Source organism: Thamnophis elegans, chromosome Z, assembly GCF_009769535.1.
Source record: "Thamnophis elegans isolate rThaEle1 chromosome Z, rThaEle1.pri, whole genome shotgun sequence".
Taxonomy (NCBI): Eukaryota; Metazoa; Chordata; class Lepidosauria; order Squamata; family Colubridae; genus Thamnophis; species Thamnophis elegans.
Genome location: NC_045558.1, coordinates 129,702,554 through 129,730,278, shown reverse-complemented (window position 1 = coordinate 129,730,278; position 27,725 = coordinate 129,702,554). Strand labels below are relative to the sequence as shown.

General features: G+C 43.0%; 1 protein-coding gene across 1 annotated transcript; it reads left to right on the top strand.

Moving 5' to 3' along the window:
- The first annotated feature begins 260 nt into the window (after positions 1 to 260).
- On the top strand, positions 261 to 25,742 carry LOC116521778 (vomeronasal type-2 receptor 26-like). Its single transcript, XM_032236434.1, has 7 exons — positions 261 to 350; positions 12,509 to 12,525; positions 12,886 to 13,177; positions 14,263 to 15,123; positions 19,375 to 19,602; positions 20,253 to 20,379; positions 24,847 to 25,742. The coding sequence occupies exons 1-7, from the start codon at positions 261 to 263 to the stop codon at positions 25,740 to 25,742; spliced, it is 2,511 nt and encodes an 836-aa protein (XP_032092325.1).
- Positions 25,743 to 27,725: the final 1,983 nt, after the last annotated feature.

Below are 27,725 nucleotides of genomic sequence, written 5' to 3'. Positions count from 1 at the left end.
CAGCACCATGTTGGGATAAGGGAATAGAATTAGACATTCCCAATTACAGTGGACCAGCAGGAGACTTGGGTTAGTGGTGACGATGCCTCTATTGAGCTCCCTGGGTTTAATATTTGGCAGATACCACCAAAGAGGGTAGCTATAAAGGGAAGAGCCTCAGGAGGGTTGTGCATTTTGGTAAAAGTCAAATTAGGATGGAAGTGAAACGAGGTATGCTAGGATTCTGGCCCTTTATTTTCTCAAGCAATCTATTTGGCATAATGGATGTTTATGTTAACCCAGCAATGGGCGACCTGTGGGAGGCACTGGAGGTAAAGATCTTAGATATACGGAAAGTGTCAATCATGGAGGTGAGGCGTTTAATCTCTTCCCTGAAGTCAAACAAAGCTCCCAGACAGGATGCACTCCTGGCATCATTATTTAAAGAAAATATAACTTGGTGGGTGCCTTTCCTGGCAGGTCTCTTCCCCCCCCTCCCTTCCATCGCAACTCTTTTTGACTATCATGGCCGGCCTCTCGGCTCCTGTTGTTGTTGCCGCTGTTATTCGTGGTTGCTTTAGGAGCCTCCCTTTTAGTCACCTGACTGTCTTTGCCTTCCAACCGTCTCCACCCCTGCCTTCATCCTCAGGACCAACATTCTGGAGTGAGCTGGGATATTTGAATCCACCCCCGGCCTCGCTGATAGTCCCAGATACTATCCTGCATACTATTCTGCGCCTCTATCTTTGCAGAAAGAGAAAGCAGGGGACAAAGAGGACATGGGCAGGGAGCCTGCTCAGCACCTCCCCCCAATTGACATTAACCCTCCAGCCATTTCAAACTTTTGGGCCTTGCCCTTTTTTGCTGGACTCCGCAGAGGAGAAGATTAAGAACACTAAGATTTCCTCTCTCGCGCAGTGCGCAAAATTTTTTTAGGAATGCGGTGTGAATGGTATGTTTGATTGATGAATGTACCCACTTTTTAACTTTATTACTGTTGTATTTTTTAAGTTTTAATTAACTTATGTGGGGAATGCATGGATGAGTGGCTGTATTTGTGTCAGAGGATGACTGTTTCGAAAGGCCTGTCGGGAAACGCGTGGGCTATAGGGGTGGGTAGAGGGACTATGGACACGGGAGTGGGACGGAGCATTACGGTCTTAACAGGGAGGGGCAGATATGGTGGGGACTTTAAGGCTGGCCATTACCGGGGAAGGAGGGCTCGCTACGTTACAGAGATCCCTCCTTCCGGCCCTATGAGTCCCACTCCAAGGTTAGATGGTGCGAGTAATCAGGACCCTGGTCTCAGGCTGCTGTCGCTAAATGCCAGGTCTGTAGTTCACAAGGCTCCCCTCGTCCGGGACTTAATCTTAGATGAGAGGGCAGACCTGGAATGTATTACTGAAACCTGGCTGGGCCCGGAGGGAGGAGTCCCCCTCGTAGAGATGTGCCCAGAGGGTTTTCAGGTGCTTCATCAGCCGCGATCCCAGAGAAGGGGTGGAGGTGTGGCTATTGTTATCCGAGAGTCTCTAGTACCTCGTAGGATCCCTGCTCCGGAGCTTGTCGGGTGTGAGTCCCTGCTGGTGAAGTTGGACCTCAAGGGTCAAGTGGGCTTGCTGTTAACGTACCTGCCTCCCAACAGCGTTGCAGCAGCCCTCCCCTCGCTCCTCGAGTCAGTAGCCGAGCTGGCAATTGAGTTTCCCAGGCTTATGGTTCTGGGGGATTTCAATTTGCCTTCGCTCGGTGAACACTCTGATGGAGTGCAGGAGTTCATGGCTTCCATGACAGCCATGGGCTTGACTCAAGTAATTCGGGGCCCGACTCACTCGGCGGGTCACACGCTCGACCTCGTATTCCTCTTGGAGCAGTGGAGTTGTGATCTTGGTTTGAGGGGTAGTGAGATCTTACCCCTGTCATGGTCAGACCACTACCTACTGAGGCTTGACTTTTGGAGACCAAACCCCACTGTAGGGAGGAGGAACCAATTAGGTGGTTCCACCCCAGGTGACTTATGGACCCTTTGGGCTTTCAGACGGAGCTTGGGGTTGTTCCTGATACCCTCGTCCACAGTCCGGCGGAGACTCTGGTTGCTGCTTGGAATTCAGCAGCGGCAGGAGCTCTTAACCGGATTGCGCCTTTATGGCCGATCTGAGGCAGTGGATCCAGGAGGGCCCCTTGGTTTACTGAGGAACTCCGGGAGATGAAGCGCCGAACATTGCCTCTCTGATTGCTTCCGCTGAGTCGCGCCCAGCCGCCCTGTTCAAGATAACCCATTCCCTCCTAAATAGGAGGGATACAGGCGATCCTTTGCAGGGCAGAGCTGAGGACTACGTCCAATCGCTCGCGGATAAAGTGGCTCGGCTTCGGATGGACCTGGACTCCAATTGCGCAGAGCCAGCCGAGGCACCAGGGGAAAATCTGGAAGGACATCACTGGATTGATTTCCAAGATGTTACCTCTGAGGATGTGGACAAGGCCATGGGAGCTCTAAGTACCTCCACTTGTGTACTGTACCCGTGCCCCTCCTGGCTGGTTGCTAACAGCAGGGAGGTGACACGGGGCTGGATCCAGGCGGTTATTACCGCCTCCCTTCGGGAGGGGTTCTTTCCCCCTGCTCTGCCTCCTGGTGGCCTTCCAGCTTCAGCGTACCTTGGAGGAAGCTAACTATCTTGACCCCTTCCAGTCTGGCTTCAGGCCCGGTTACAGCACAGAAACCGCTTTGGTCGCATTGACCGATGATCTCTGGAGAGCCAGAGATGGAGGCCATGCGTCCATCCTGGTTCTCCTTGACCTCTCAGCGGCTTTCGATACCATCGACCATGGTATCCATCTGCGACGACTGCGGGAGGTGGGGGTGGGCGGCACTGTTTTGCAGTGGTTCTCCTCCTACCTCTCGGACAGGTCGCAGTCGGTGTTGGTGGGGGGGCAGAGATCGTCCCCGAGGCCCCTAACTTATGGGGTGCCGCAGGGCTCGGTCTTATCCCCCCTACTATTTAACATATACATGAAACCGCTGGGCGAGATCATTCGGAGGCACGGGATAAAATACCATCAATATGCGGACGATACACAGTTGTATCTGTCCGCCCCGTGCCAACTCAATGAAGCGGTGGAAGTGATGAACCGGGGCCTTGAGGCTGTTAAAGACTGGATGAGAGCTAACAAACTGGTGCTCAACCCGGAAAAGACCGAGTGGCTGTTGTGTTTTCCTCCCAATAATTTGGCTAATGTTCCATCAATCAGGCTGGGGGGACAAAATTTATACCCCTCAGACAGGGTCCGCAACTTGGGAGTCCTCCTGGACCCACAGCTGAGTTTTCACCATCATTTGTCAGCTGTGACCAGGGGGGCATTTGCTCAGGTTCGCCTGATGCGCCAGTTGCGGCCCTACCTGAACCGGGAGGCCCCCACAACAGTCACTCGAGCCCTTGTGATCCCTAGGCTGGAATACTGCAATGTGCTCTACATGGGGCTGCCCTTGAAGAGCATCCGGCGACTTCAGCTAGTCCAGAATGCGGCCGCGCGAGTGATCGTGGGCGCACCACGGTTCATCCACATAACACCGATCCTCCGTGAGCTGCGCTGGCTACCTGTTGATCTCCGGGTGCACTTCAAGGTCCTACTTACCACTCACAAAGCGCTCCATAGTAGTGGATCTGGCTATTTGAGAGACCGCCTTCTGCCAATTACCTCCCTGCGTCCCATCAGATCGCACAGGGTAGGCCTCCTCCGAATTCCATCCGCCAGTCAGTGCCGACTGGCGACTACGTGGAGGAGAGCCTTCTCAGTCGCAGCTCCGACGCTATGGAACAATCTCCCCGTGGAGATCCGCACCCTCACTACCGCCCAGGCCTTCCGCACGGCCCTTAAGATCTGGCTATCCCGTCAGGCCTGGGGATAAAAATCTTAGTTTGTCCCCTCCCGAATGATGAATGAATGTTGTGCTTTATTTTTAATATTATGTATTGTCTTATGTTTTTTTGTCTTTGTACCCCCCTCCCCATGTTTTGTAAGCCGCCCTGAGTCCCCTCAGGGAAAAGGGCGGCCTATAAATTATAATAAACACTCTAAACACTCTAAACACTCTAAACACTCTAAACACTCTAAACACTCTAAAGATTATGGTGGTGAGACCCCTTCTGAAGAAGCCATCTTTGGATCCAGCCATCCTAAACAACTATCGTCCAGGCTCCAAACTTCCCTTTATGGGAAAGGTTGTTGAGAAAGTGGTAGCCTTTCAGCTCCGGCAGTCCTTGGAGGAAACCAATTATCTAGATCCCTTCCAGTCGGGATTTAGGCCTGGCTACAGCACGGAAACTGCTTTGGTCGCATTGATTGATGATCTCTGGAGAGCCAGGGATGGAGGTCATGGCTCTGTCCTAGTGCTCCTTGACCTCTCAGCGGCCTTCGATACCATTGACCATGGTATCCTTCTGCGACGACTGCGGGAGGTGGGGGTGGTGGGAGGCACTTTCTACGGTGGTTCTCCTATTACCTCTTGGACAGGTCGCAGTCGGTGCTGGTCGAAGGGCAGAGATTGACCCCTAGGACCCTGAATTATGGGGTGCCGCAGGGTTCAGTCCTGTCCCCCCTCCTGTTTAATATCTACATGAAGCCACTGGGTGAGATCATCCGACTGCACAGGATAAAATACCACCAGTATGCAGACGATACACAGCTGTATCTGTCCGCCCCGTGCCAACTCAGTGAAGTGGTTGACATGATGTGCCAGTGCCTCGAGGCTGTTAGGGACTGGATGGGGCTTAACAAGCTTGTACTCAATCCAGATAAGACCGAGTGGCTGGTGTGTTTCTCTACTACTAATTGGCCAAGTGTTCCATCTCTCAAGCTTGGGGATCAAACAGTACGCCCCTCAGACAGGGTTCGCAATTTGGGAGTCCTCCTGGACCCACAGCTGACTTTTGAACACCACTTGTCGGCTGTGACCAGGGGGGCATTTGCCCAGGTTCACCTGGTGCACCAGTTGCATCCCTACCTGAACCGGGAGGCCCTCACAACAGTCACTCACGCCCTTGTGACCTCTAGACTGGACTACTGCAATGTGCTCTACATAGGGCAGCCATTGAAGAGTATTCGGAGACTTCAGCTTGTCCAAAATGCAGCTGCGCGAGCGATCGTGGGTGTACCTCGGTTCACCCACGTAACACCTATCCTCTGCGAGCTGCACTGGGTGCCTATTGGTCTCCGAATACGCTTCAAGGCGCTAGTCGTCACTTATAAAGCTCTTCATGGTATTGGACCTGGTTACTTGAGAGACCGCCTGCTGCCAATTACCTCCACTAGACCCATTAGATTCCACAGATTAGGCCTCCTCCGAATTCCATCCGCCGGCCAGTGTCGACTGGTGACTACCCGGAGGAGAGCCTTCTCTGTGGCTGCTCCGACCCTCTGGAACGAATTCCCCATGGAGATTCGAACCCTCACCACCCTCCAGGCCTTCCGCAAAGCCCTCAAAACCTGGCTGTTCCGACAGGCCTGGGGCTAAAGAGCTGTTGCCCCCGTCTCGAATGGTATGACTATTGTGAGTTTTAAATTATATATTGTTATGCTTGTTTTTTAAATTTTTGTCTGTATCCCCCTTCCCCGGTTCGAGTTGTGAGCCGCCATGAGTCCCCTTTGGGGGAAAAGGGCAGCATATAAATACAATAAACTGAACTGAACTGAACTTTTATTAATAGAACAGGGCAAATTCCTGCTAGTTTAGCAATAGCAGTTAGACTTATATACTGCTTCATAGGGCTTTCAGCCCTCTCTAAGTGGTTTACAGAGTCAGCATATTGCCCCCAACAACAATCTGGGTCCTCATTTTACCCACCTCGCAAGGATGGACCTCAGTCAACCCTGAGCCAGTGAGATTTGAACAGCTGATCTGCAGAATCTCAGTCAACTGAAGTAGCCTGCAGTGCTGCATTTAACCACTGCACCACCTCGGCTCATAGTTTGCGCACGTCAATAATTATTCCACTACATAAAAAAGGCTCTAGAGATAACCCAGATGATTTCCAGTTAATTAATCTAATCGATATTTCAGCAAACATTTATGCTAAGTATTTGCTTCATAAATTAGAAGATTGGATAAAGAGAGATAACATTCTAGCTGAAGAACAGACAGGCTTCAGGAGCGGAAGAACTACGATGGACAATTGTTTTGTATTGGACCATCTAACAACAAAGTTTAAGTTTTGGAAAAAAAAACCACTGTATGTGGCATTTATAGACCTGAATGGCAGAAGAATAGAACAAGTTCAATCATTTACCTATTTTGGGATAGTATTCCAGACAAATGGTAAATGGAATAAACGTGTAAAAGCCGGAGCTCAGAAGTCCTTGGCTCAGACAGACCAATAAATAAACTTATCTTAGGTCAGACTGTAGGTGGCATAGTTCTAGATTGTCCAAGACAAACATTTCCACCCTGGTAGCATAAGGTATTCTAGTATGTACAGAGGAGTGGAGTACTCTTCTCGTGAAATACCTTTGGACTTGCTTGATTGTATTAATGTCCAATATACAGTGTGGGTTCTAGGCAGATGAGCTGTATTCAAGAATTGGTCTGGCAAAGGTTTCATATGCCCTAGATTGCAATAAATATTACTAGAGAAAAAAATTAAGAAGCTTAAATTTAAGTTGCTTAAGAAGCTTAAATAACTGCTTTTATGGAGCTGCTTTCTTAAATGAGGAAGTTTAATTACATGCTCTGTGGGGTGACCAATTTCCTATCAAGTGCCAGACCGAACTTCATCTTGGTTGTGAGAAGAGCCAGGTCCCACAAATGCACTGGTTGATACAGGGATTTACACATAAACAACCAGCAGCTTGAATTAGATGCTGAAACGACTGGGAAAAGTGTAATTCATACAGACGTAATATAACTCAGATGAACCATAGGGTGTCCATAAATGCTTTGCTGTTTTTTGTTTCTTTTTCCCTAGACGTGGATGATTGTTTCTCATGCCCAGAAGATCAATATCCAAACAAAGAACAGGATAGTTGCTTTCCTAAAAGGATAACTTACTTGTCTTATCAAGATCCTTTGGGTGCTTCTTTGGCAATGATTGCAGCCTTCTTTTCTGTAATGTCAATTTTGGTACTGGGGATCTTCATTAAAAACCAGGGCACTCCCATCGTCAAAGCCAACAACAGAAACCTCACCTATATTCTTCTCACTGCTCTCCTGCTCTCCTTCCTTTGCACTCTATTCTTCATTGGACAACCTGACCAAGTGAAATGTCTCATGCGACAAACAGCATTTGGCATCATGTTTTCTATAGCTCTTTCTTGTATACTGGGGAAAACAACCATTGTTGTTCTTGCTTTCCTGGCCACCAAGCCAGGCTCCAAAATGAGGAAATGGGTGGGGAAAGGGCTCGCTATCTCTATTGTCCTATCTTGCTCCCTGATACAATTCTGCATTTGTGTGATATGGCTTGCAATTTCTCCTCCCTTCCCTGATTCTGACATGCATTCCATGGCTGAAGAAATTGTCCTTCAATGTAATGAAGGATCAACCACTATGTTTTATACTGTCCTTGGCTTTATGGGGTTCTTGACTGCTGTCAGCTTTACAGTGGCTTTCCTAGCTAGGAATTTACCTGACAGCTTCAATGAAGCCAAATTTATCACCTTCAGCATGTTGGTCTTTTGCAGTGTCTGGGTTTCATTTGTTCCCACCTATCTCAGCACCAAGGGGAAATACGTGGTGGCCGTGGAGATCTTCTCCATTTTGGCTTCAGCAGCTGGATTACTGGGCTGTATCTTTTCCCCTAAATGCTATATCATTATTTTGAGGCCTGAACTGAATACAAAAGAGCAACTAGCAAAGAAATAAAACTGAATTTTACCTAACATCTTGAATGAAGCCCAGTCTTTGACCTCCATCCTTTCACATTTTGGCAGCGTTTGGGTCTCCTGTATTGCTTCAAATTGGAATACCAAGTTAATGTACATAACGGTAAATACAAAATGTTTTCTGGGTCATCTCAGGAACCTATTCAGCTGTTCTGAATCTTTTCTTTCAAAAATTAGTTAACATTATGTAATATGAATAAAACAAAAACCAAGAGGAAAATGTATCATCTATCTGAGGTGTTCTAATGTGAAAATAATGTTATTGGTTTACTGCAGCACATGCGTTTCACAGCTTTATGTAAGAATAAAGACAATATTTCTGTCTGTACCTTGCAAAATCAGTTGCAGATAGGCAGACGGTTACCCAAATGCTATATTGTTGTATGTACCCTCTAGGTTAGGCCTGGTGTGGACTAATAGGCAGACCCCAATTCTCTTAAAATAACACATTTAATAGGATCCAAGCAAAGGTGGGCCCTTCCATAAGGTTGGGAAAGGACCACATACTGGCATTTATAATTTAATAGCTACATAAGTGAGGGAATAAAAACTAATTACAAAGGAAACACATATCTGTGAAACAAAGAAATTCCTTCATGGTGGCCTTCCTGGCTAGAAATTTACCTGACAGCTTCAATGAAGCCACATTTGTCACCTTCAGCATTTTCATCTTATGCAGCGTTTGGGTGTGATCAGAACCTAGAGATCTGTTCCTCAACTTTTGTTTAAAATGTTAGATAATTATTTTGAATCAAGGGTGTCAAACTCGTGGCCCATGGGCCAGATATGTGATGCGCAGGCCACGCCAATGTCCACACCTCCATCAATGAAAAAACATTATGGTACGTCATGTGACAACAACCTGATGCTGCAAGTTTGACATACATGATTTAGATGGAAAGGAACTTTATGAATTGTTTTTTTAAAATTATAATCTTAAAATTAAGGCTTTGTTTTCTCTCAGAGACCAGAAGCTTCATAACAGCCCTACCCACTTAAAAAACCTTCCAAATATTCTTCACAACCATTTTTTTAAAAAAACTTAGGGGAAAATTCCCATTAATATCCTAAGTAAAGGATAGAGCTAGAGTAGTGATGGTGAACCATTTTTGGGTCATGTGCCATAAGTAGGGGGAGCATGGGGGGGGTCATGCACAGGTGTGCCATACCCATAAGGCAATGCGGGACCCCACAGTGTGTATGCGCGCATGGCAGCCCCACTTTTTGGCAAGCCTTTTTGCCCTCCTCAGGCTCCAGATGCTTTATCGGAGCCTCTGGGAGGGTGAAAACAGTCATTCTGCCCCTCCCGGAGGACCTCCAGACGCTTCAGGTGCATAAAAACATCCCTATGAGCAAACTGTAAGTTCGGGAACAAAGTTCTGGTTTCTCGTAGGACCGGTTTAAGCCCTCCAGTGCCAACCATTTTTTAAACACTTAGGGGAAAATTCCCACTAATATCCTAAGTAAAGGATAGAGCTAGAGGAGTGATGGCGAACCATTTTTGGCTCACGTGCCATAAGCAGGGGGAGGATGGGGGGGTCATACACAGGCGTGCCATACTGATAAGGCAATGTGCAACTACCGCAGTGCGCATGCATGCGTGACACCCCCCCCAATTTCTGCATGCCTTTTTGCCTTTCTCAGGCTGCAGATGCTTTATAAGAGCCTGGGGAGGGTGAAAAGAGTCCTTACGCCCCTCCCGGAGGGCCTACACAGGCTTCAGAAGTTCGCCAAAGCCTCCAGAAAAATAAAAAAATAAAAAATAAAACTGGCCCTAAGGGCAAACTGTAAGTTCAGGAACAAACTTCTGGTTTGCTCGTAGGGCCAGTTTAAGCCCTCCGGAGCCTTCGGGGGCCTTCCAGAGGCTTCCCTGAAGGCTACAGAGGACAAAAAATGACTGTACGAGCAAACCTGAAGTGACTTGTGGTTTGCTCATCAGATTGTTTTTACTCCTCCAGAGCCCTTAGGGTAGCCTCCTGAAGGTCCCTGAAGGCTCCAGAGGGCTTAAAGTGGCCCTACGAACAAACCAGAAGTCAGTTCCAGGAGTTCCAGTTTGCCCATAGGGCCAGTTTTTTAGTGCTCCAGAGGCTTCAGGGAACCTCCTGAAGCCTCCAGAGGACTTGGGGCGGGGTGTCTGTTTTTGCCCTACCCTATAAAGCCTTGGACATGGGGAGGGCAAAAAATGACTTTAAAAAAGGTTGAACACACCTGGTCAGTGCATGCATGCGTGCTGGCCAGCTGAAAGGGAAACACATCATGTGCCCTGACAAATGACTTTGTGTGGCACGCTTGCCATAGGTTCACCATCCCAGAGCTACAGAGAAAGATCTATCTATCTATCTATCTATCTATCTATCTATCTATCTATCTTTCTATCTATCTATCTATGGACAGATGGCGAGACAGACAGACAGACAGACAGACAGACAGACAGACAGACAGACAGACAGATAAATGTGTTTCCCTGAAAATAAGACTGTGTCCTAAATAAGCACATTTTTCCATGAATGGGATTCCCACTTCTTCTGCTTGCTTGTGGGGAGGGAGGAGACTGTGCAGCATGCCAGTGCTAATGCTGTGATTTGGGGGGGGGGGGTGGAGTTGCCCTACATGCCCTGCATTGGCTTACATGAGGGCTCCTGCAGTCAGGCAACCCATGCCCCAACACCTGTCTCACCTTACAACTGTGGAATCAGAACACCATTTAGCCTCCTGCTGAGTTGTGGCCACAAGTAAGCAGAAGTGGATTGGAGGCCACATGGGTTCCTGTTGCACATGGCTCCTGGTGCTGCTGCCATGAGGCAGGTGTCTCGGCCTTTATGGTCTAGCTGTGGGGGCCCTGAGGTAAGCTAATGCAGGAAACATGGCGCAGCTCCACCACCATCCTGCCTTGCCTCATGGCTATGTGGAAGAAGACGAAAAGACTCTCTGTGTTGGCAGCTGTATAAAGTCTTAAGTAGGGCTTATTTTATATTAAGCCTAAACATTTATTTATTTATTTATTTATTTATTTATTTATTTATTTATTTATTTATTTATTTATTTATTTATTTGACTTATATACCACTTCATAGGGCTTTCAGCCCTCTCTAAGCAGTTTACAATTTTTTTCCGCAAATTGAGTCAGCAACTTGCCCCCACAGTCCGGGTCCTCATTTCACCCACCTCGGAAGGATGGAAGGCTGAGTCGACCTTGAGCGGGTGAGATTTGAACTGCTGAACTGCAGATCACAGTCAGCTAAAGTGGCCTGCAGTACTGCAGCCTAACCACTGCGCCATCTCGGCTCTTTCTATGTTAGAACATAAAAATGTTCTAACTAATTTTGGGGATTTGTCTTATTTTTAGAGAAAAGGGTTAGATAGATATTAAACCTGTTCTTTTAAGTGAGTGTATGTCCCATCAGACCCACTAGAAAGGTTCACTTTGATGTATATTTGGCAGGCTCAAGGAGATGAACCTACTCTGCAGAAGTCCCTGTCTTATGGAACATCCCAACATGATTTCCCTCTTTCAAACTATCTTTCATCTCAATAAATTATGTTAAACTGCAACTTTTCATAGCAGAAACTCCTTTCAGCAGAAGATTGTGAATTTGACTGTAACCAATTAATTTCAGTTCTTTTAAAATTGTGTTTTAAATCAATAAAGTTTGGAATCTGATTATCGATATGTATCTGCCAAAAATGGCACCATCTTTAGAAAAAAAAAAGTCATAACAAATTTTTCTTTGGTGCATATGGCCCAACTCCCATTTTCTCAAATGATATGTTTCATTTTGCCATTTTGCACAGAAGCAAAAAAAAATACTATTGCAAGTAAGCCATTACCTTCTAAGTAATTATCAAATTAAGTGTTCTTTGCTCCCTATCTCAAGGGAACCCTGATAAACAAGAAAAAAAAACTTTGAGTCCATGTTTTAAAAATCCTCATTATATTAATACAGGCTCAGAAGTAAAGGTTTACAAGTAGAGAGAACAAAAAAAAGGAATCATGTTTAATCTGTGATACTTCATTTTACATAATATTCCTGAAAGGCTGATCGATTAGGACTCAGATCAGTATTTGAATAATAACATTCAAGCTATACTTTAATATCTACAATGGCCATATTTTATTCTGAGCTGCTTCTATTCACAACACTGATTTTATTCTTTTTTCCTAAGTGGATGTGCAGTTCTTCTGTTCACAACTGCTATCTCAGAGATCCTCTTCCAATTTCTCACAAGTACTATCAGTCTGGAGAATTAATTGTTGCTGCTGTTATATATCAGGGCTTCTTTCTTTCAAATCAGATCATGTTTCAAAGTGTTCCTTCTCATGATGTGCTTGATCAATACCTGTAAGTATCCTTGGCCTCATTCTCAAACTCTAAACTATCACCACCTAAAAGTTGTCATTTTATTCTTCCTCTTTACCTTTCTGCTCAAATCAAAATGCTCACCATATAGCCCATTGAAATTGTCCTTAGTCATGTATAAATTCTAGGATTAAAGGACACTCAGCCTCCACTAATACTGCAGTCATACATGAGGAAATAATGTACTATGACTTCCCATTTATCTATTTATTTGTTTTATTTTTATCTCATCTTTATTATTTATACAAATCATTCAAGGGGCAAAAATATACAACTCGGCTTCCTTCTCTTTTCTTCCCAAGAACCACAATTCTGAGAGGTGAGTTGGTCTGAAAGAGAATGACAGGCTGAAGTCACATAGAAAGTGGGATTTGAACTCCTAGTCTCTTACGTTTTACTGTAAACCAAACTGGCTCAAATTGACTGTCTTCTAGAAGAAAATTGAGCAGAAAATAAATAAGCATACGAATGTTGTCTCAGTACAACGTTAGCTACCTGTTCCCAATATTATTGCTTCCAAATCAATACAAACTCAGGCTACTGTTTGCTAAGGACCACATTACATACATCAAGAGCAAATAATAACCACAACATTTTGGATGGGCATGAATGTATATAACAATTAAAATGTGATTCTGAAGCAGAAATGTATTGACATAGTTTATAACTCTCACTGAAGGTACCTCACTCATAATTACCAACACACGTTGGCTCTGGCATTTGCTGTTAATGAGATCAATGAACAGTCAGAAATATTACCCAATGTGACTCTGGGGTTCCACATTGGTACTGACACTCTTGAGGATATTACGACTTATCTTTTAGCCATGGAATTTCTATCTACAAAAGATAAATTTATCCCCAACTACAAATGCAATGTTCAGAACAACACGGTAGCTGTCATTGGAGGACCTCGTACTAGGACCTGCTTCAACATGGCGAACATTCTCTGCAACTTCAAATTTCCCCAGGTGGGACATAAATATGGTAAAACATGCAAAGTTCACTTGCTCTTTAATGTTTTTAGGGATCACATGTTTGAGGCATGTAGATGACAAATATTTGAAAAGGAAATCACCAGAATTTATGTTGGGCTCAATGAGGAACATGTTATTAGACAACATATGTAAGTATGATTTTGAATGCATGAAATGGATCTGAATCAAAAAGGACATTAGAACAGGGATGGTAGGCATGTTGGTGTGCTTATGCATTCCCCTTACAGACCTCTTAGGAATGGGGTGAGGTGGACAGTCTAAGGTTAAAGTTATGGGGGTTTGGGGAAGAGATGACAGTCAGGTAGTGCATTCCAGGCATTGACCACTGTGTTGCTGAAGTCACATTTTCTGCAATCGACATTGGAGCAGTTTATCTTAAGTTTGCCACTAGACTTGAAATTTAGGGTTTAGACAACTTAGAATTACGTTGCCTTCAGTCTGACCTAAACGTAGTATGTAAAATTATCTGTTACAATGTTTTACCTGTCAATGACTTCAACCACAACAATACCTTAATGCACTAACGAGTGGAGGACTCTTCTCAAGAAATATCTCTCTCTGGACTTGCTAGATTGCATCAATGTCCGATATACAGTGCGGGTTCCAAAAAGATAAGCTGTATTCGAGAATTGGTCTGGCAAATGTTTTGCATGCTCTGGTACAATATTACCAAAGAAGTTATGCAAGACTGTGTTAACAACTTTTATTGCTTTTTTAGCAATGTTGTTACAGAGGGCTCTGGTCATTAGATATGAGTACTCCAAAATCCTTGACAGAGTGAAGGTTGTCTGAAAGGTCATGTCCACCTAGTTTATATTTTGTGTTCTGATTTTTTTTGCCAATGTGTAACATAGAACATTTGTTGGTTGAGATTGGAAATTACTTATTGCTTGATCAATTTTTTGATCAATTGACAACTTCAAAATATCAAGTTTCAAAAATGTAATTTTCTGCATTGCAGTCAAGCACAGAGATTGCATCAAATAAAAATGGGTGTAATTCACATTATTATTTAGAAAAATTGCTTTGTTTTCTCTGGTTTTCTTACTCCCATTTAGATCACATATGGATCAGCCCCATTCATGAACGATGAAATAGCAGCAAGGTTTGTCAAATGGATGTTCCCCATTGAGATGCACCAGTATGATGGAATACTACACTTACTGTTGCATTTTGGATGGACCTGGGTTGGGAAAGTTTGCTTTGTTGAGGAAGATAAAGAGAGGTTCATTCAAAATACCCTTTCCATGTTTACAGAGAGAGGGATCTGCTTTGACTTTATAGACAGTATCCCACATATGATGTATGGTAATTTAGCGGCTGACATGGTGGAGGAGGCAGATAAATTATACAAAGTCATCATGAGGAGTACAGTCATTGCAGTGATCTTGAATGCTGAAATTACAGGCCTGATGACTTTGAGACTTATGGTCTATGCTTTAGATTCTGATGATATACCAAAACAAAGAAAAGCCAAAATTTGGATCATGACAGCCCAGATGGAATTCACCTCCATTCTGATGCAAAGAGAATTGCCCATTGATTTTCTCCATGGCGCTCTTTCCTTTGCAATCCACTCAAGGGAACTGACAGGGTTTCGAGAATTTATGCAGAAGAGAAACCCAACATTAGGAAAAGGAGATGGCTTTATTAGAGACTTTTGGAAAGATGCATTTGAATGCTCATTCTCCAGTGATATTAAAGATCGGGACACTGACAAGATCTGCACAGGAGAAGAGAAACTGGAGACACTTTCTCAATCTATATTTGAATTGAGCATGACTAGCCACAGCTACAGCATCTACAATGCAGTCTATGCTGTGGCACATGCTCTAAGGCAATTGTATTCCTCCCAGTTCAAATATGGGCAAAGAATTGATGAGAGGAGATGGAAGCTCTTCCTTCAGTCACCATGGCAGGTAATATTGGCCAAGGAAACCGCTATCTGAAAATATCCAAACATTTATATATTTTTTAAAAAACCTATTAAATTTTTCCACAGTTATTTCAACATTCAAGTCTATAGTTTATATATATTTTTAAAAACCTATTAATTATTTTCTAAAGTTATTTTAAAATGCAAGTCAATTGTCCAGTAATGGAGAGAATGACATTCCTTCAAATTGATTGTCTGTCTGTCAGTCTGTCTGTTTCCCTATTTTTCTCTCTGTCTCTCTATCTCTACACCTCTCTAACCCTCTATCAATCTATCTGTCTGTCTGTCTGTCTGTCTGTCTGTCTGTCTGTCTGTCTGTCTGTCTGCCTGCCTGCCTGCCCACCCGCCCGCCTGCCCGCCTGCCCGTCTGCCCGCCTGCCCGCCTGCCCGCCTGCCCGCCTGCCCGCCTGCCCGCCTGCCCGCCTGCCCGCCTGCCCGCCTGCCCGCCTGCCCGCATGCCCGCCTGCCCGCCTGCCCACCCGCCCACCCACCTACATACCTACCTACCTACCTACCTACCTACCTAACTAACTACCTACCTAACTACCTACCTAACTTCTCCCCTCAGGACATCTCTGCAAATCTCTAACCCTCTATCTCTATCATATCTATCTGTCTGTCTGTCTGTCTGTCTGTCTGTCTGTCTGTCTGTCTGTCATCTATCTATCTGTCAACTATCTATCTATCTATCTATCTATCTATCCATCCATCCATCCATCCATCCATCCATCCATCCATCCATCCATCCATCCATCCATCCATCCATCCATCCATCCATCCATCCATCCATCTATCTATCTATCTATCTATCTATCTATCTATCTATCTATCTATCTATCTTTGTCTGTCTGTCTGTCTGTCTGTCTGTCTGTCTGCCTGCCTGCCTGCCTGCCTGCCTGCCTGCCTGCCTACCTACCTACCTACCTACCTACCTACCTACCTACCTACCTACGTAACTTCTCCCCACAGGACATCTCTGCAAATCTCTAACCCTCTATCTCTATCATCTCTCTCTCTCTCTCTCTCTCTCTCTCTCTCTCTCTCTCTCTCTCTCTCTCTCTCTCTCTCTCTCTCTATCTATCTATCTATCTATCTATCTATGTCTGCTTGCCTGCCTGCCTGCCTGCCTGCCTGCCTGCCTGCCTGCCTGCCTGCCTGCCTGCCTACCTACCTACCTACCTACCTACCTACCTACCTACCTACCTACCTACCTACCTCTAATCTCAAATTATCAGACTGCCTTCCATTGAGGACCTGTATACTACTCAAGCCAGATAGAGGACTGAGAAAATGCATAGTTTATCCCTATCTAAACTTTTTTAACTTCTCCCCTCAGGACATCTGTACAGGGCATTTGATGCCAAAACAACCAGACATGAAAACAGTTTTTTTTCTCCATATTATCACTCTAAGAAGGATATAGTTCCCACAGTACTTATGCCTAAAGATACCTAACTATGTAGTAGGACTGTATTTCTATTATCCTTCTCATCTTTCTATTACCTACTCCCATTATCCTTTCCTATTATCTACTCCTATTTTTTGATATCATGTGACTAACATTTTTTTTTTGTTTCTAACATATGAATCATGATTGTATCTTATCATTTAGAAAGTTGTTGCTTAAAGTCTATGGAGATTTTCAATCATCCAGGTCATGGTCATCCCAAAGCTGATTTTTCAAAAGGCAGCTTTGTTTTTTCTTGAAGACATTTAGTTTCCCATCATATCCCTCCAGCAGATCCAAGAAGGCTTCACACAAATTTGCATTACTGACAAGGACACAGATAAACCTCCAAATGGCCTCAACAATTCTCAGAATGACTGCTAACGACCAAAAGACAAGAAGAAATATAAATTCTTCCATTGTCCACTATTCAGTCAAACTGAAGAAGCTTCTTGGATGAGTAGCGAAAGGTCTTCAAGGAAAAACAAAGTCCAGATGCCTTTGGAAAAAGCAACTTTGGGACACTTTATTATACACTATGTATGTACACTGACAGCATATTCACAGAGACAAATTCCTTATGTGCCCAATCACAGTTGGTCAATAAAGAAAATTCCATTATGGGAACATGGGAAAAGGTACTTCATACCAAAGATATGAAATGGTTTATGTGGATGTATGTATTTAATGCTTGATATTTGACAGGTTGACATGTAACACTTTCTCACTGTCTTAATTTCAGAGGGAACAAATTTTCTAGACAGTTGTAGATGAACTCATGCAAGGTTTTATCTAGAGAAGTAAATCAAATCTCTAGATTCCTTTTAGGACTGTCCTGATGTTTATTACAATCTCTTAGCTATCATGATCTCCCTGGTGTCCATGAAAGTTTTAATACTTTTCCTACTTCCATTCCATCCTCATAAAATTCTCACCATAAGTCAAAAGGAAAGGGGAGGAAAAACAATTTTTTGGGAAATGACAAAATTATTAATTCAATTGATAGCAAATTTGCCAATGAACCATTTGACACAAATGTTCTTTTTCATTATCCACTAGCCAATATCCTGGCATTGCCCAGGTATTTATTTATAGTGGGGAAATTTCTTGACCAAATGTAATTTCCAATGTTGGATTTCCCCCGTTACCCATGGGATCCCTTTTATGGAGTACTGTGAAGCTGTTACTATGGTAACTCCACTGCGCTGCACAGTAGAAATCATGTTATGGCAGTACAGTAGAAACCATTTTAAGGCACAAGAGGCAGTATCTTAACAGAAGACACACCCCGAGTGCTGTGAGGGGTGTCTTACCCTCACAATATTTTTCCTCCAGAGGGTAAGTCATCTGTGTACCAAGTTTGGTTGAAATTTCTTGAGGCATTCCAGAGTTATGCTAGGCATCACAAACACACACACATACACACAAACATGTTTTTATAGATTTTCACGGGTGTAGGTATGCTGGTCTTATTGTATTAGGGTCTTTTCCTATGTAAGATTGAGACATATGTGTGTATGTGTGTGTGTGCGTATGTGTATGTATATGTATATACACACACATACACACATACACACATGCACACATTCACACATACACACACATACATACATGTATGTATGTATGCATGCATGCATGTATGTATGCATGCATGTATGCATGCATGCATGTATGCATGTATGCATCTATGCATCTATGCATCTATGCATCTATGCATCTATGCATCTATGCATCTATGCATCTATGCATCTATGCATCTATGCATCTATGCATGCATCTATGCATGCATGCATTTAGAGTCACAATCTCTGGTATGCCCATATATGGGAGGAAGTTTACTGCTTCCATTCTCAGTCTATCGGCTCGTCACAAGAGACCATCCAGACAGAAACCCAATATTTTTACTGTTGCCTTTGTTACATTTGTGTTGTATTTATGCTGTTAAATAAATAAAGGGAGACTAGTATAGATCTATTTTAAGCTAGCTCTCATCAGCTAGCCATACCCCTACTGGGATTAGAACCTGTGCTGTATTGCATCTTAGGCAGATGTGTTAACCACTAAGTTACAAGGTTCTTCTCCTTATCAGCTGAGCCAGGGAAATAGGTATGCATTTAAAGTCACAACCCCTGGTATGCCCAAATATGGGAGGAAGTTTACTTCCATGTGTGTGTGTGTGTGTGTGTGTGTGTGTGTGTTTTGTGTGTCTGTGTGTGTGTGTGTGTGTGTGTGTGTTTGTATTCAAGATTTTAAAGACATTCTTTATTTGAAAGAAATGGCCTTGAATTCTCTATATTGAATTTTTAATCTTATCTACATTTTATGAAACCAAACTGAATTCTTAATTCTGAGCAGACATTTTCAAAAGTGTCTGTTTCTCAATTTTCTTATAGAGTTTTCATATCCAAATGTTTCAGTTGAAAAGAAAATTAGGCAATAATGTAGAACATGCATGTGGTAAAGAATATATTTCTCCACGCATTTTAAATGGACTAGAGCAGTGGTGGAATCTAGATTTTTAAAGCATTTTTTACTACTGGTTCGCAGAACCAAGGCAATCATATCACGAGTTCAGCCGAACCGGGCCGAACCAGGAGAATTTCATCCTTGGAGAAGAGTGATAAAAACACAAATTTCCATTGACCTTAAGTCAATTTGAAACGAATAAAAACTGAGATTTGCTAATCCCTTCAAAGAATTCTATTAACTTTCCGTCCCTCCCTCAATCCTTCCTTCCTTCCTTCCTTCCTTCCTTCCTTCCTTTCTTTCTTTCTTATATATTTCCAGCTCCACCATTTTTTGCAGCAGGTCTCCTTTAATAACACTGCTGGGGAACACATTTCTTTTGGCTCCAACGGGGAATTGATAACTGGATTTGATATATCCAACTGGCTGGCATTCCCAAATAAGTCATTTCTAAGAGCTAAAGTTGGAAAAATTGAGCCTATGGCTCACCTAGACAATCTTCTCACCATTTCCACCAAGGACATTGTTTGGCCCCACATGTTTAATCAGGTGTGACATATTTTTTCCACTATTATGAAATCATTTATCTACTAGGTACACATGTTCATGTTTGTTGAATTAGGTGAATTTTAACCAGGTTTGCTCAATTTTCATTTTTTATTAAATCTTTCAGCTACTAACCAGTGTATGTTCTTTTTTTTTCTTTATGTGCAATGTAAATATAAATATGGAAGTATATATAATAATAATGTATTGGGGGGGATCATAATATAGGAAATTTTTTTTATTAATATTTACAGTAATTGCTTAATATACTGTTTAAATCAGAGCACAGTTCTTATCTTCAATACTTCCAGGAGAAGGATACTGCAAAATCCCTATTCCCTCCCCACCTCACTAACCTGCTTTCCAGCTCCGTTCTCCTGTTCAGGGCAACAAAAGAAGATCAGATGGGAGGTTGCAAAGAATTGTGGGGCAACCTATTTGCCGGTTCTTTGAACCACTCAAGGTTTCTGCTATTGGTTCTCCAGAACCTGTCAAAACTGTCTGAATCCCACCTCTGGCTATGAGTAATTAAGAGGCTCAGTGTAAAACATGAAATATTCAATATGAAGTGTTTGGGTATGTCTAACTGATAAAAAGAACAATCTAAAAATAAATTTGTCATGTGGCAGAATTCTGATTTAATTTATCAACAGACATTGCCGCTTTCCATCTGTAATAAGAAATGTCCTCTTGGTCATAGCAAGATAAAAGTGGAAGGGAAATTATCCTGCTGCTATGACTGCAGACGGTGCCCAGAAGGGAAGATAGCTGATAAAATAGGTAAGCAAAGGAACATTTGGAATATATCAATGTTTGAATAAATATAAATGGGACTGAATTTTTAATGAATGATGCAATGCCTCAAAATGTTGCAGTGCCCGAACATCCTAAGATTGTATAATTTAGTAATGAAAAATTTGGATTAATTAATGCAGTTTCTAGGGTAGAAATGGTGAATGGAAGAAAAGCAGAGCTGACTGTGCCAGAATGAAGAGCTAGGCTAGTAAACCTTTTTCAAAAAAATTCCTCTCCAGACAATAAAGGACTTGAGATCTCCCACATTTCCTCCAGACGTATAGTCCAGACCCCAATAGTCGTATTCAGAAGTTTTAGAGCTCTGGTACTCAGAGAATTCCTATCTTCTTCAAACCAGAGTCAGCATTTTAGAAAGGGCAATATATTTGCAGACTTCTTATTTAATCCCTTTTGGAAATTTATTTTATTTATTTATTTTGTCAAACATGTGTGAGATAACAGGTAGAGAGTCATCCAGCTGGCTTCCATGCCTGAGAGAGGACTACAACTTGGAAATGTTGCCTCTCCCGAGGGACAGAAGGCAGAGGAACTTTGCTCTCCTTTTTTCTCATTTTTTACTCTCTATTTTTCTCCTTTTTGATACTTTCTACTTTTCAAACAATTTTTAACTTTTAACTTTGTTCTCCTTTTTACTCTCTATTTTTATTCTTTTTTTAAAAAAACATTCTTTCTACTTGTAAATCAATTTTTAACTTCTAACTTTTAAATTTAAAAAGTTTTAATTTTACTACTTGAGAAGTTCATTTTTTACTCCAGCTTTTACTCCAGTTTTTTACTCCAGGTAGAAAGCATTTAGTGAATGAGAGGAAAGTTTTCTCTATTAAGCAACAAAACTAGCTATCCGTGGCTGCGACAATACCCAGACAACCTACGATCAAAGACATTTTTCAGATAATGGACACTGCAAACTCTCTACCGCAAAGTGATAAAACAGACCAAGGCAGGACTCCTAATTGGAACCACGGGATGGCCTCTCCCAGGGCGGAGAAAAGATACAGTGCTCACCAAGCAGTAAGGAAGGTGGGGCTGGATTGCAGGGGCAGCACAGAGTCGGCGGATGCTGTCGGCTTATTCCTTCAACTGTGGGTCATGCATCCTCCCCCACCCTTCCCTGGCCGGACAGCTGTGAGGTTTTGGCACTGTTTGGGTATTTTTCCCCAGAATGGGATCGGCAGGTGCAGGCCAAAGAGAGTAAGTTGGGAGGCCTGCTGGGAGGCTTGCAAATCCCTCCATGTTTTTGGAAGACAAATGACTCAGCAACTTTAGGTGAGTCAGCTCCATGCTGGGATAAGGGATTAGAATTGGAGCTTCACAACTACAGTGGACCAGTTTTAGGGCTTGAAAAACAGGTAAGTGATAGTACAAAGGAGTTTATCAGCCAACACAGCATGCTCACTTCTCAGACAGTCTTGGCCCTTTTTGACCAGTATGAAGAGGTGCGTTTAAAGTTGGACTCAGTGATCAATCTTTTTGCGGCAGAACAGGCAAAAAAGCCACAGGTAATATCGACTGGTTGCCAGACAGAAAGATCTGGTCAGATATCATCAATGAGTCAACTGAGGGATGGAGTAATCAGACAGCATTTTGACTGTAATTGTGGAAGAAAAAAAGATGGTGTACTGGTGGGGACCGAAATCCCACGGTAGGTGGGGGGGGGACAGGCAATTGTTGAAGGAGCAGATTGTATTGAACATATATAATTCTGAGATAAAGGCGGGTAGATGGACTGTAAAAAGTCGGATAGCAACCTCTCTGTCGCAGCTTACGCGGAGTGATAAGGGGGCAATAGATTTTGCACCATATGAATATCTTCCGCAATGTGATAATTATTCCAGAATTCTTCTTAAATTCAAACAACAGCTCTTTCCAAGCCTGCTCATTCGAATGAGAGGATTCCTGACTTTCTTCCAAATTTTACCAACTCGAGTTTTTTCTAGTAGTGAAGCCAGCCCGCTGATCCAGAGAGCACCCAGGGAGAGCATTGCAGCACATGGAAAAGCTGACCTGAAAAGTAAACCAAATAGGTAAAGCAAGTCAACTGAAATAGGGAGGAAACCTAGCATTACAAAAGAAATGTCAGGTGAGGTTTTGGATCCAACTAATGTGAAACTTCCTTCCTTTGGCTTAATGCAAGATGAGACATTCGACACTGCTTGCTTAGAAACTTTTTCTCTACTTTCAATATCAGAGCAGCAAGAAGTCTTTAAAAACTCAAAGAGATGAGAAAGCTGCTGAAGCAGACTATCTCCTCCGCTGCTCCTTTGGGGTCATTTGTTCTGTCCCCTTCAACGCATGATACAATTCCAGAGAGTCAGCCGCTTAAAAGCCCAGGAAACCTGATGCCCGCGTTTATACAGTATATAGTGCCAGAGACAGCTGACCTAACAGTGCAAAGTGCTGTGGTACAAATACCAGAGTTGGAAGGTATCCAGGAAGGAATTTCCCAGTCCCCCTTAGTACCAAAAATGATACCAAGGAACGATGTAAGAGTGGTGCCTCAAGTGAAATCATTTGTGGTGGAGGCAGAGATTAATAGAGTTTACAGATCTGCAAGCCAGAAAGCAACAGGCAGACAAATGACACCTAAACAGACTTTTATGGAGTGCAGGCGATTAAATGGGTGTGGGAGCGCAAATGGGGAAGGATGGGTGGAAGAGATTACTCAAGAACCCTGACTAGGAAATAGCGTACAATCACCTTCTTTAAGAATACACTTCCTCTCATGGAATGTGGCAGGATGGAAAGGGAGTTGGTGTATGGATGACTGTATTAAATTTCTAATATCAGGTAATTGCCTTGCAGGAGACTTGGGTTAATGGTGATGAGGCTCCTATTGAGCTCCCTGGGTTTAATATTTGGCAGATACCAGCAAAGAGGGTAGCTGTAAAGGGAAGAGCCTCAGGAGGGTTGTGCATTTTGGTAAAAGCCAAATTAGGATGGAAGGGAAACGAAATATGCTTGGACTCTGGCTGGCTTAGAAGAGGCAGCAAAGCTGGCCTTACCCACACACTTCTGATTGGGGGTCTTAAAAATTATTAAAGATAGAAAATCAATAAGTGACTCAAATATTACTGCAGAAAGTTAGGAGAGGCATTTGGCCACTCCAGCAGTAGCGGAAAGTTCTGATGATGTGACAACTTCTCTGAGCCTGAAACAGGAATATGAAGAATTACCCCAGTGGGCAGAAGTGTCAATCATGGAGGTGAGGCGTTTAATCTCTTCCCAGAAGTCAAACAAAGCTCCAGAACAGGATGCGCTCCTGGCATCATTATTTAAAGAAAATATAACCTGGTGGGAGCCTGTCCTTGAAGGTCTCTTTACTTTTATTAATAGTACAGGGCAAATTCCTGCTAGTTTGCGCACATCAATTTTATTCCACTACATAAAAAAGGCTCTAGAGATAACCCAAATTATTTCCAGTTAATTAGTCTAATCAAAATTTCAGCAAAAAATTATGCTAAGTATTTGCTTCATAAATTAGAAGGTTAGATAAAGAGAGATAACATTCTAGCTGAAGAACAGACAGGCTTCAGGAGCGGAAGAACTACTAATTGTTTTGTATTGGACCATCTAATAACAAAATTTAAGTTTTGGAAAAAAACTACTGTATGTGGCATTTATAAACCTGAAGGCTGGTGGGCTACAAAGGTCACTCGGGATGTTGGCAGCATATTGTATAAAGAATCGCCTGATAATTAACATAGAGAAATCAAAGGAAATGATATTTAGCAGGCAACAGAAGATGAGGAGATGGGTTTTAAATGCCAGAAGAATAGAACAAGTTCAGTCATTTACCATTTAGGGATAGTATTCCAGAAAAATGGTAAATGGAATAAACATGTAAAAGCCAGAGCTCAGAAGTCTCTGGCTTGGACGGACCAATTAAATAACCTTATCTTAGGTCACAACATAGGTGGCATAGTTCTAGATTGTCCAAGACCAACATTTCAAGCCTGGTAGCATAAGGTATTATATTGTGAGCAGAGGAATGGAGTACTCTTCTTGTGAAATAACTTTGGACTTACTTGATTGTATTAATGTCTGTTATACAGTGTGGGTTCCAGGCAGATGAGCTATATTCAAGAATTGGTCTGGAAAAGGTTTTGTATGCCCTACTTTGCAGTACATATTACTGGAGAAGAAATTTAAGAAGCTTAAATTTAAGTTACTTAAGAAGCTTAAATAACTGCTTTTATGCAGCTGCTTGGGGTGACCAATTTCCTATCAAGTGCCAGATCAATCTTCATCTTGGTTGTGAGAAGAGCCAGGTCCCAGAAACACACTGGTTGATACAGGGATTTAAAGAACCAGCTGTTTGAATTAAATGTTGAAATGTCTGGGACAAGTGTAGTTCATACAGAAATAATATAACTCAGATGAACCATAGGGTGTCCATAAATGCTTTGCTGCTTTTTATTTCTCTTTCCCTAGACTTGGATGATTGTTTCTCATGTCCAGAAGATCAATATCCAAACAAAGAACAGGATAGTTGCTTTCCTAAAAGGATAACTTACTTGTCTTATCAAGATCCTTTGGGTGGTTCTTTGGCAATGATTGCAGCCTTCTTTTCTGTCACGTCAATTTTGGTACTGGGGATCTTCATTAAAAACCAGGGCACTCCCATCGTTAAAGCTAACAACAGAAACCTCACTTATATTCTTCTCACTGCTCTCCTGCTCTCCTTCCTTTGCACTCTATTCTTCATTGGACAACCTGACCAAGTGAAATGTCTCATGCGACAAACAGCGTTTGGCATCATGTTTTCTATAGCTCTTTCTTGTATACTGGGGAAAACAACCATTGTTGTTCTTGCTTTCCTGGCCACCAAGCCAGGCTCCAAAATGAGGAAATGGGTGGGGAAAGGGCTGGCTATCTCTATTGTCCTATCTTGCTCCCTGATACAATTCTGCATTTGTGTGATATGGCTCGCAATTTCTCCTCCCTTCCCCGATTCTGACATGCAATCCATGGCTGAAGAAATTGTCCTTCAATGTAATGAAGGTTCAACTACTATGTTTTATACTGTCCTTGGCTTTATGGGGTTCTTGACTGCTGTCAGCTTTACAGTGGCTTTCCTAGCTAGGAATTTACCTGACAGCTTCAATGAAGCCAAATTTATCACCTTCAGCATGTTGGTCTTTTGCAGTGTCTGGGTTTCATTTGTTCCCACCTATCTCAGCACCAAGGGGAAATACGTGGTGGCCGTGGAGATCTTCTCCATTTTGGCTTCAGCAGCTGGATTACTGGGCTGTATCTTTTCCCCTAAATGCTATATCATTATTTTGAGGCCTGAACTGAATACAAAAGAGCAACTAGCAAAGAAATAAAACTGAATTTTACCTAACATCTTGAATGAAGCCCAGTCTTTAACCTACAACTTTCACATTTTGGCAGCGTTTGGGTCTCCTGTATTGCTTCAAATCGGAATACCAAGTTAATGTACATAATGGTAAATACAAAATGTTTTCTGGGTCATCTCATGAACCTATTCAGCTGTTCTGAATCTTTTCTTTCAAAGATTAGTTAACATTATGTAATATGAATTAAAAAAAACCAAGAGGAAAATGTATCATCTATCTGAGGTGTTCTAATGTGAAAATAATGTTATTACTGCAGCACATGTGTTTCACAGCTTTATGTGGGAGTAAAGACAATATTTCTGTCTGTACCTTGCAAAATCAGTTATAGATAGGCAAAGGGGCACCCAAATGCTATATTGTTGTATGTACTCTCTAGGTTAGGCCTCGTGTGGACTAATAGGCAGACCCCAATTCTCTTAAAATAACACATTTAATAGGATCCAAGCAAAGGTGGGCCCTTCCATATGGTTGGGAAAGGACCACATACAGTTATTTATAATTTAATAGTTACATAAGTGAGGGAATAAAAACTAAATACAAAGGAAACACAGATTTGTGAAACAAAGAAATTCCTTCATGGAGGCCTCCCTAGCTAGAAATTTACCTGACAGCTTCAATGAAGCCACATTTGTCACCTTCATCATGTTCATCTTTTGCAGCGTTTGGGTGTCATCAGAACCTAGAGATCTGTTCCCCATCTTTTGTTTGAAATGTTAGATAATTATTTTGAATTAAGGGTGTCAAACTGGTGGCCCATGGGCCAGATATGTCATGCGCAGGCCACGCGAATGCCCGCCTCCATGAAGGAAAAAACATTGTGGGACATCATGTGGCAGCAACCTGATGCTGCAAGTTTGACATACATGATTTAGATGGAAAGGAACTGTATGAATTGTTTTTTTAGAATTATAATCTTAAAATTAAGGCTTTGTTTTCTCTCAGAGACCAGAAGCTTCATAACAGCCCTACCCCCTGAAAAAACCTTCCAAATATTCTTCACAACCAGTTTTTAAACGTTTAGGGGAAAATTCCGAGTAATATCCTAAGTAAAGGATAGAGCTAGAGTAGTGATGGCGGACCTTTTTTGGCTCACGTGCCATAAGCATTGGAAGCATGGGGGGGTTGTGCACAGGCGTGCCATACCTATAAGTGAATGTGGGACCTCCGCAGTGTCCATGCGCGCATGACAGCCCCCCCATATTTTGCATGCCTTTTGCCCTCCTCAGGCTCCAGATGCTTTATAGGAGCCTGGGGAGGGTGAAAACTGTCGTTCTGCCCCTCCTGGAGGACCTCCAGATGCTTCAGGTGCATAAAACCATCCGTATGGGCAAACTGTAAGTTCGGGAACAAAGTTCTGGTTTCTCGTAGGGTCGGTTTAAGCCCTCTGGAGCCTTCGAGGGCCTTCCAGAGGCTTCCCTGAAGGCTCCGGAGGACAAAAAATGACCCTATGAGTAAACCTGACGTGACTTGTGGTTTCCTCGTCAGATCGTTTTTACTCCTCCGGAGCCCTTAGGGTAGACTCCTGAAGGTCCGTGAAGGCTCCGGAGGGCTTAAACTGGCCCGACGAGCAAACCAGAAGTCAGTTCCAGGAGTTCCAGTTTGCCCATAGGGCCAGTTTTTAGTGCTCCAGAGGCTTCAGGGAAGCTCCTGAAGCCTCCAGAGGACTTGGGGGGGGGATGTTTTTGCCCTACACTATAAAGGCTTGGACATGGGGAGGGCAAAAAATGACTTTAAAAAAGGTTGAACTCACCTGGTCAGTGCATGCATGCATGCTGGCCAGATGAAAGGGCAACGCCTCACGTGCCCTGACAAATGACTCCGCGTGCCACCTGTGGCATGCATGGCATAGGTTCACCATCTGAGAGCTAGAGAGAAAGATCTATCTATCTATCTATCTATCTATCTATCTATCTATCTATCTATCTATCTATGGATGGACAGATAGCGAGA

What these genes read in the sequence shown, in the direction of transcription:
- LOC116521778 (XM_032236434.1), top strand. Translation starts at nt 261, where the DNA reads ATGGATGTTTATGTTAACCCAGCAATGGGCGACCTGTGGGAGGCACTG. An exon ending in GCAACTTCAAATTTCCCCAG is followed by an intron (nt 13,178 to 14,262) that starts GTGGGACATAAA and finishes ACTCCCATTTAG; the next exon opens with ATCACATATGGATCAGCCCC. An exon ending in TCCTTCAGTCACCATGGCAG is followed by an intron (nt 15,124 to 19,374) that starts GTAATATTGGCC and finishes ATATATTTCCAG; the next exon opens with CTCCACCATTTTTTGCAGCA.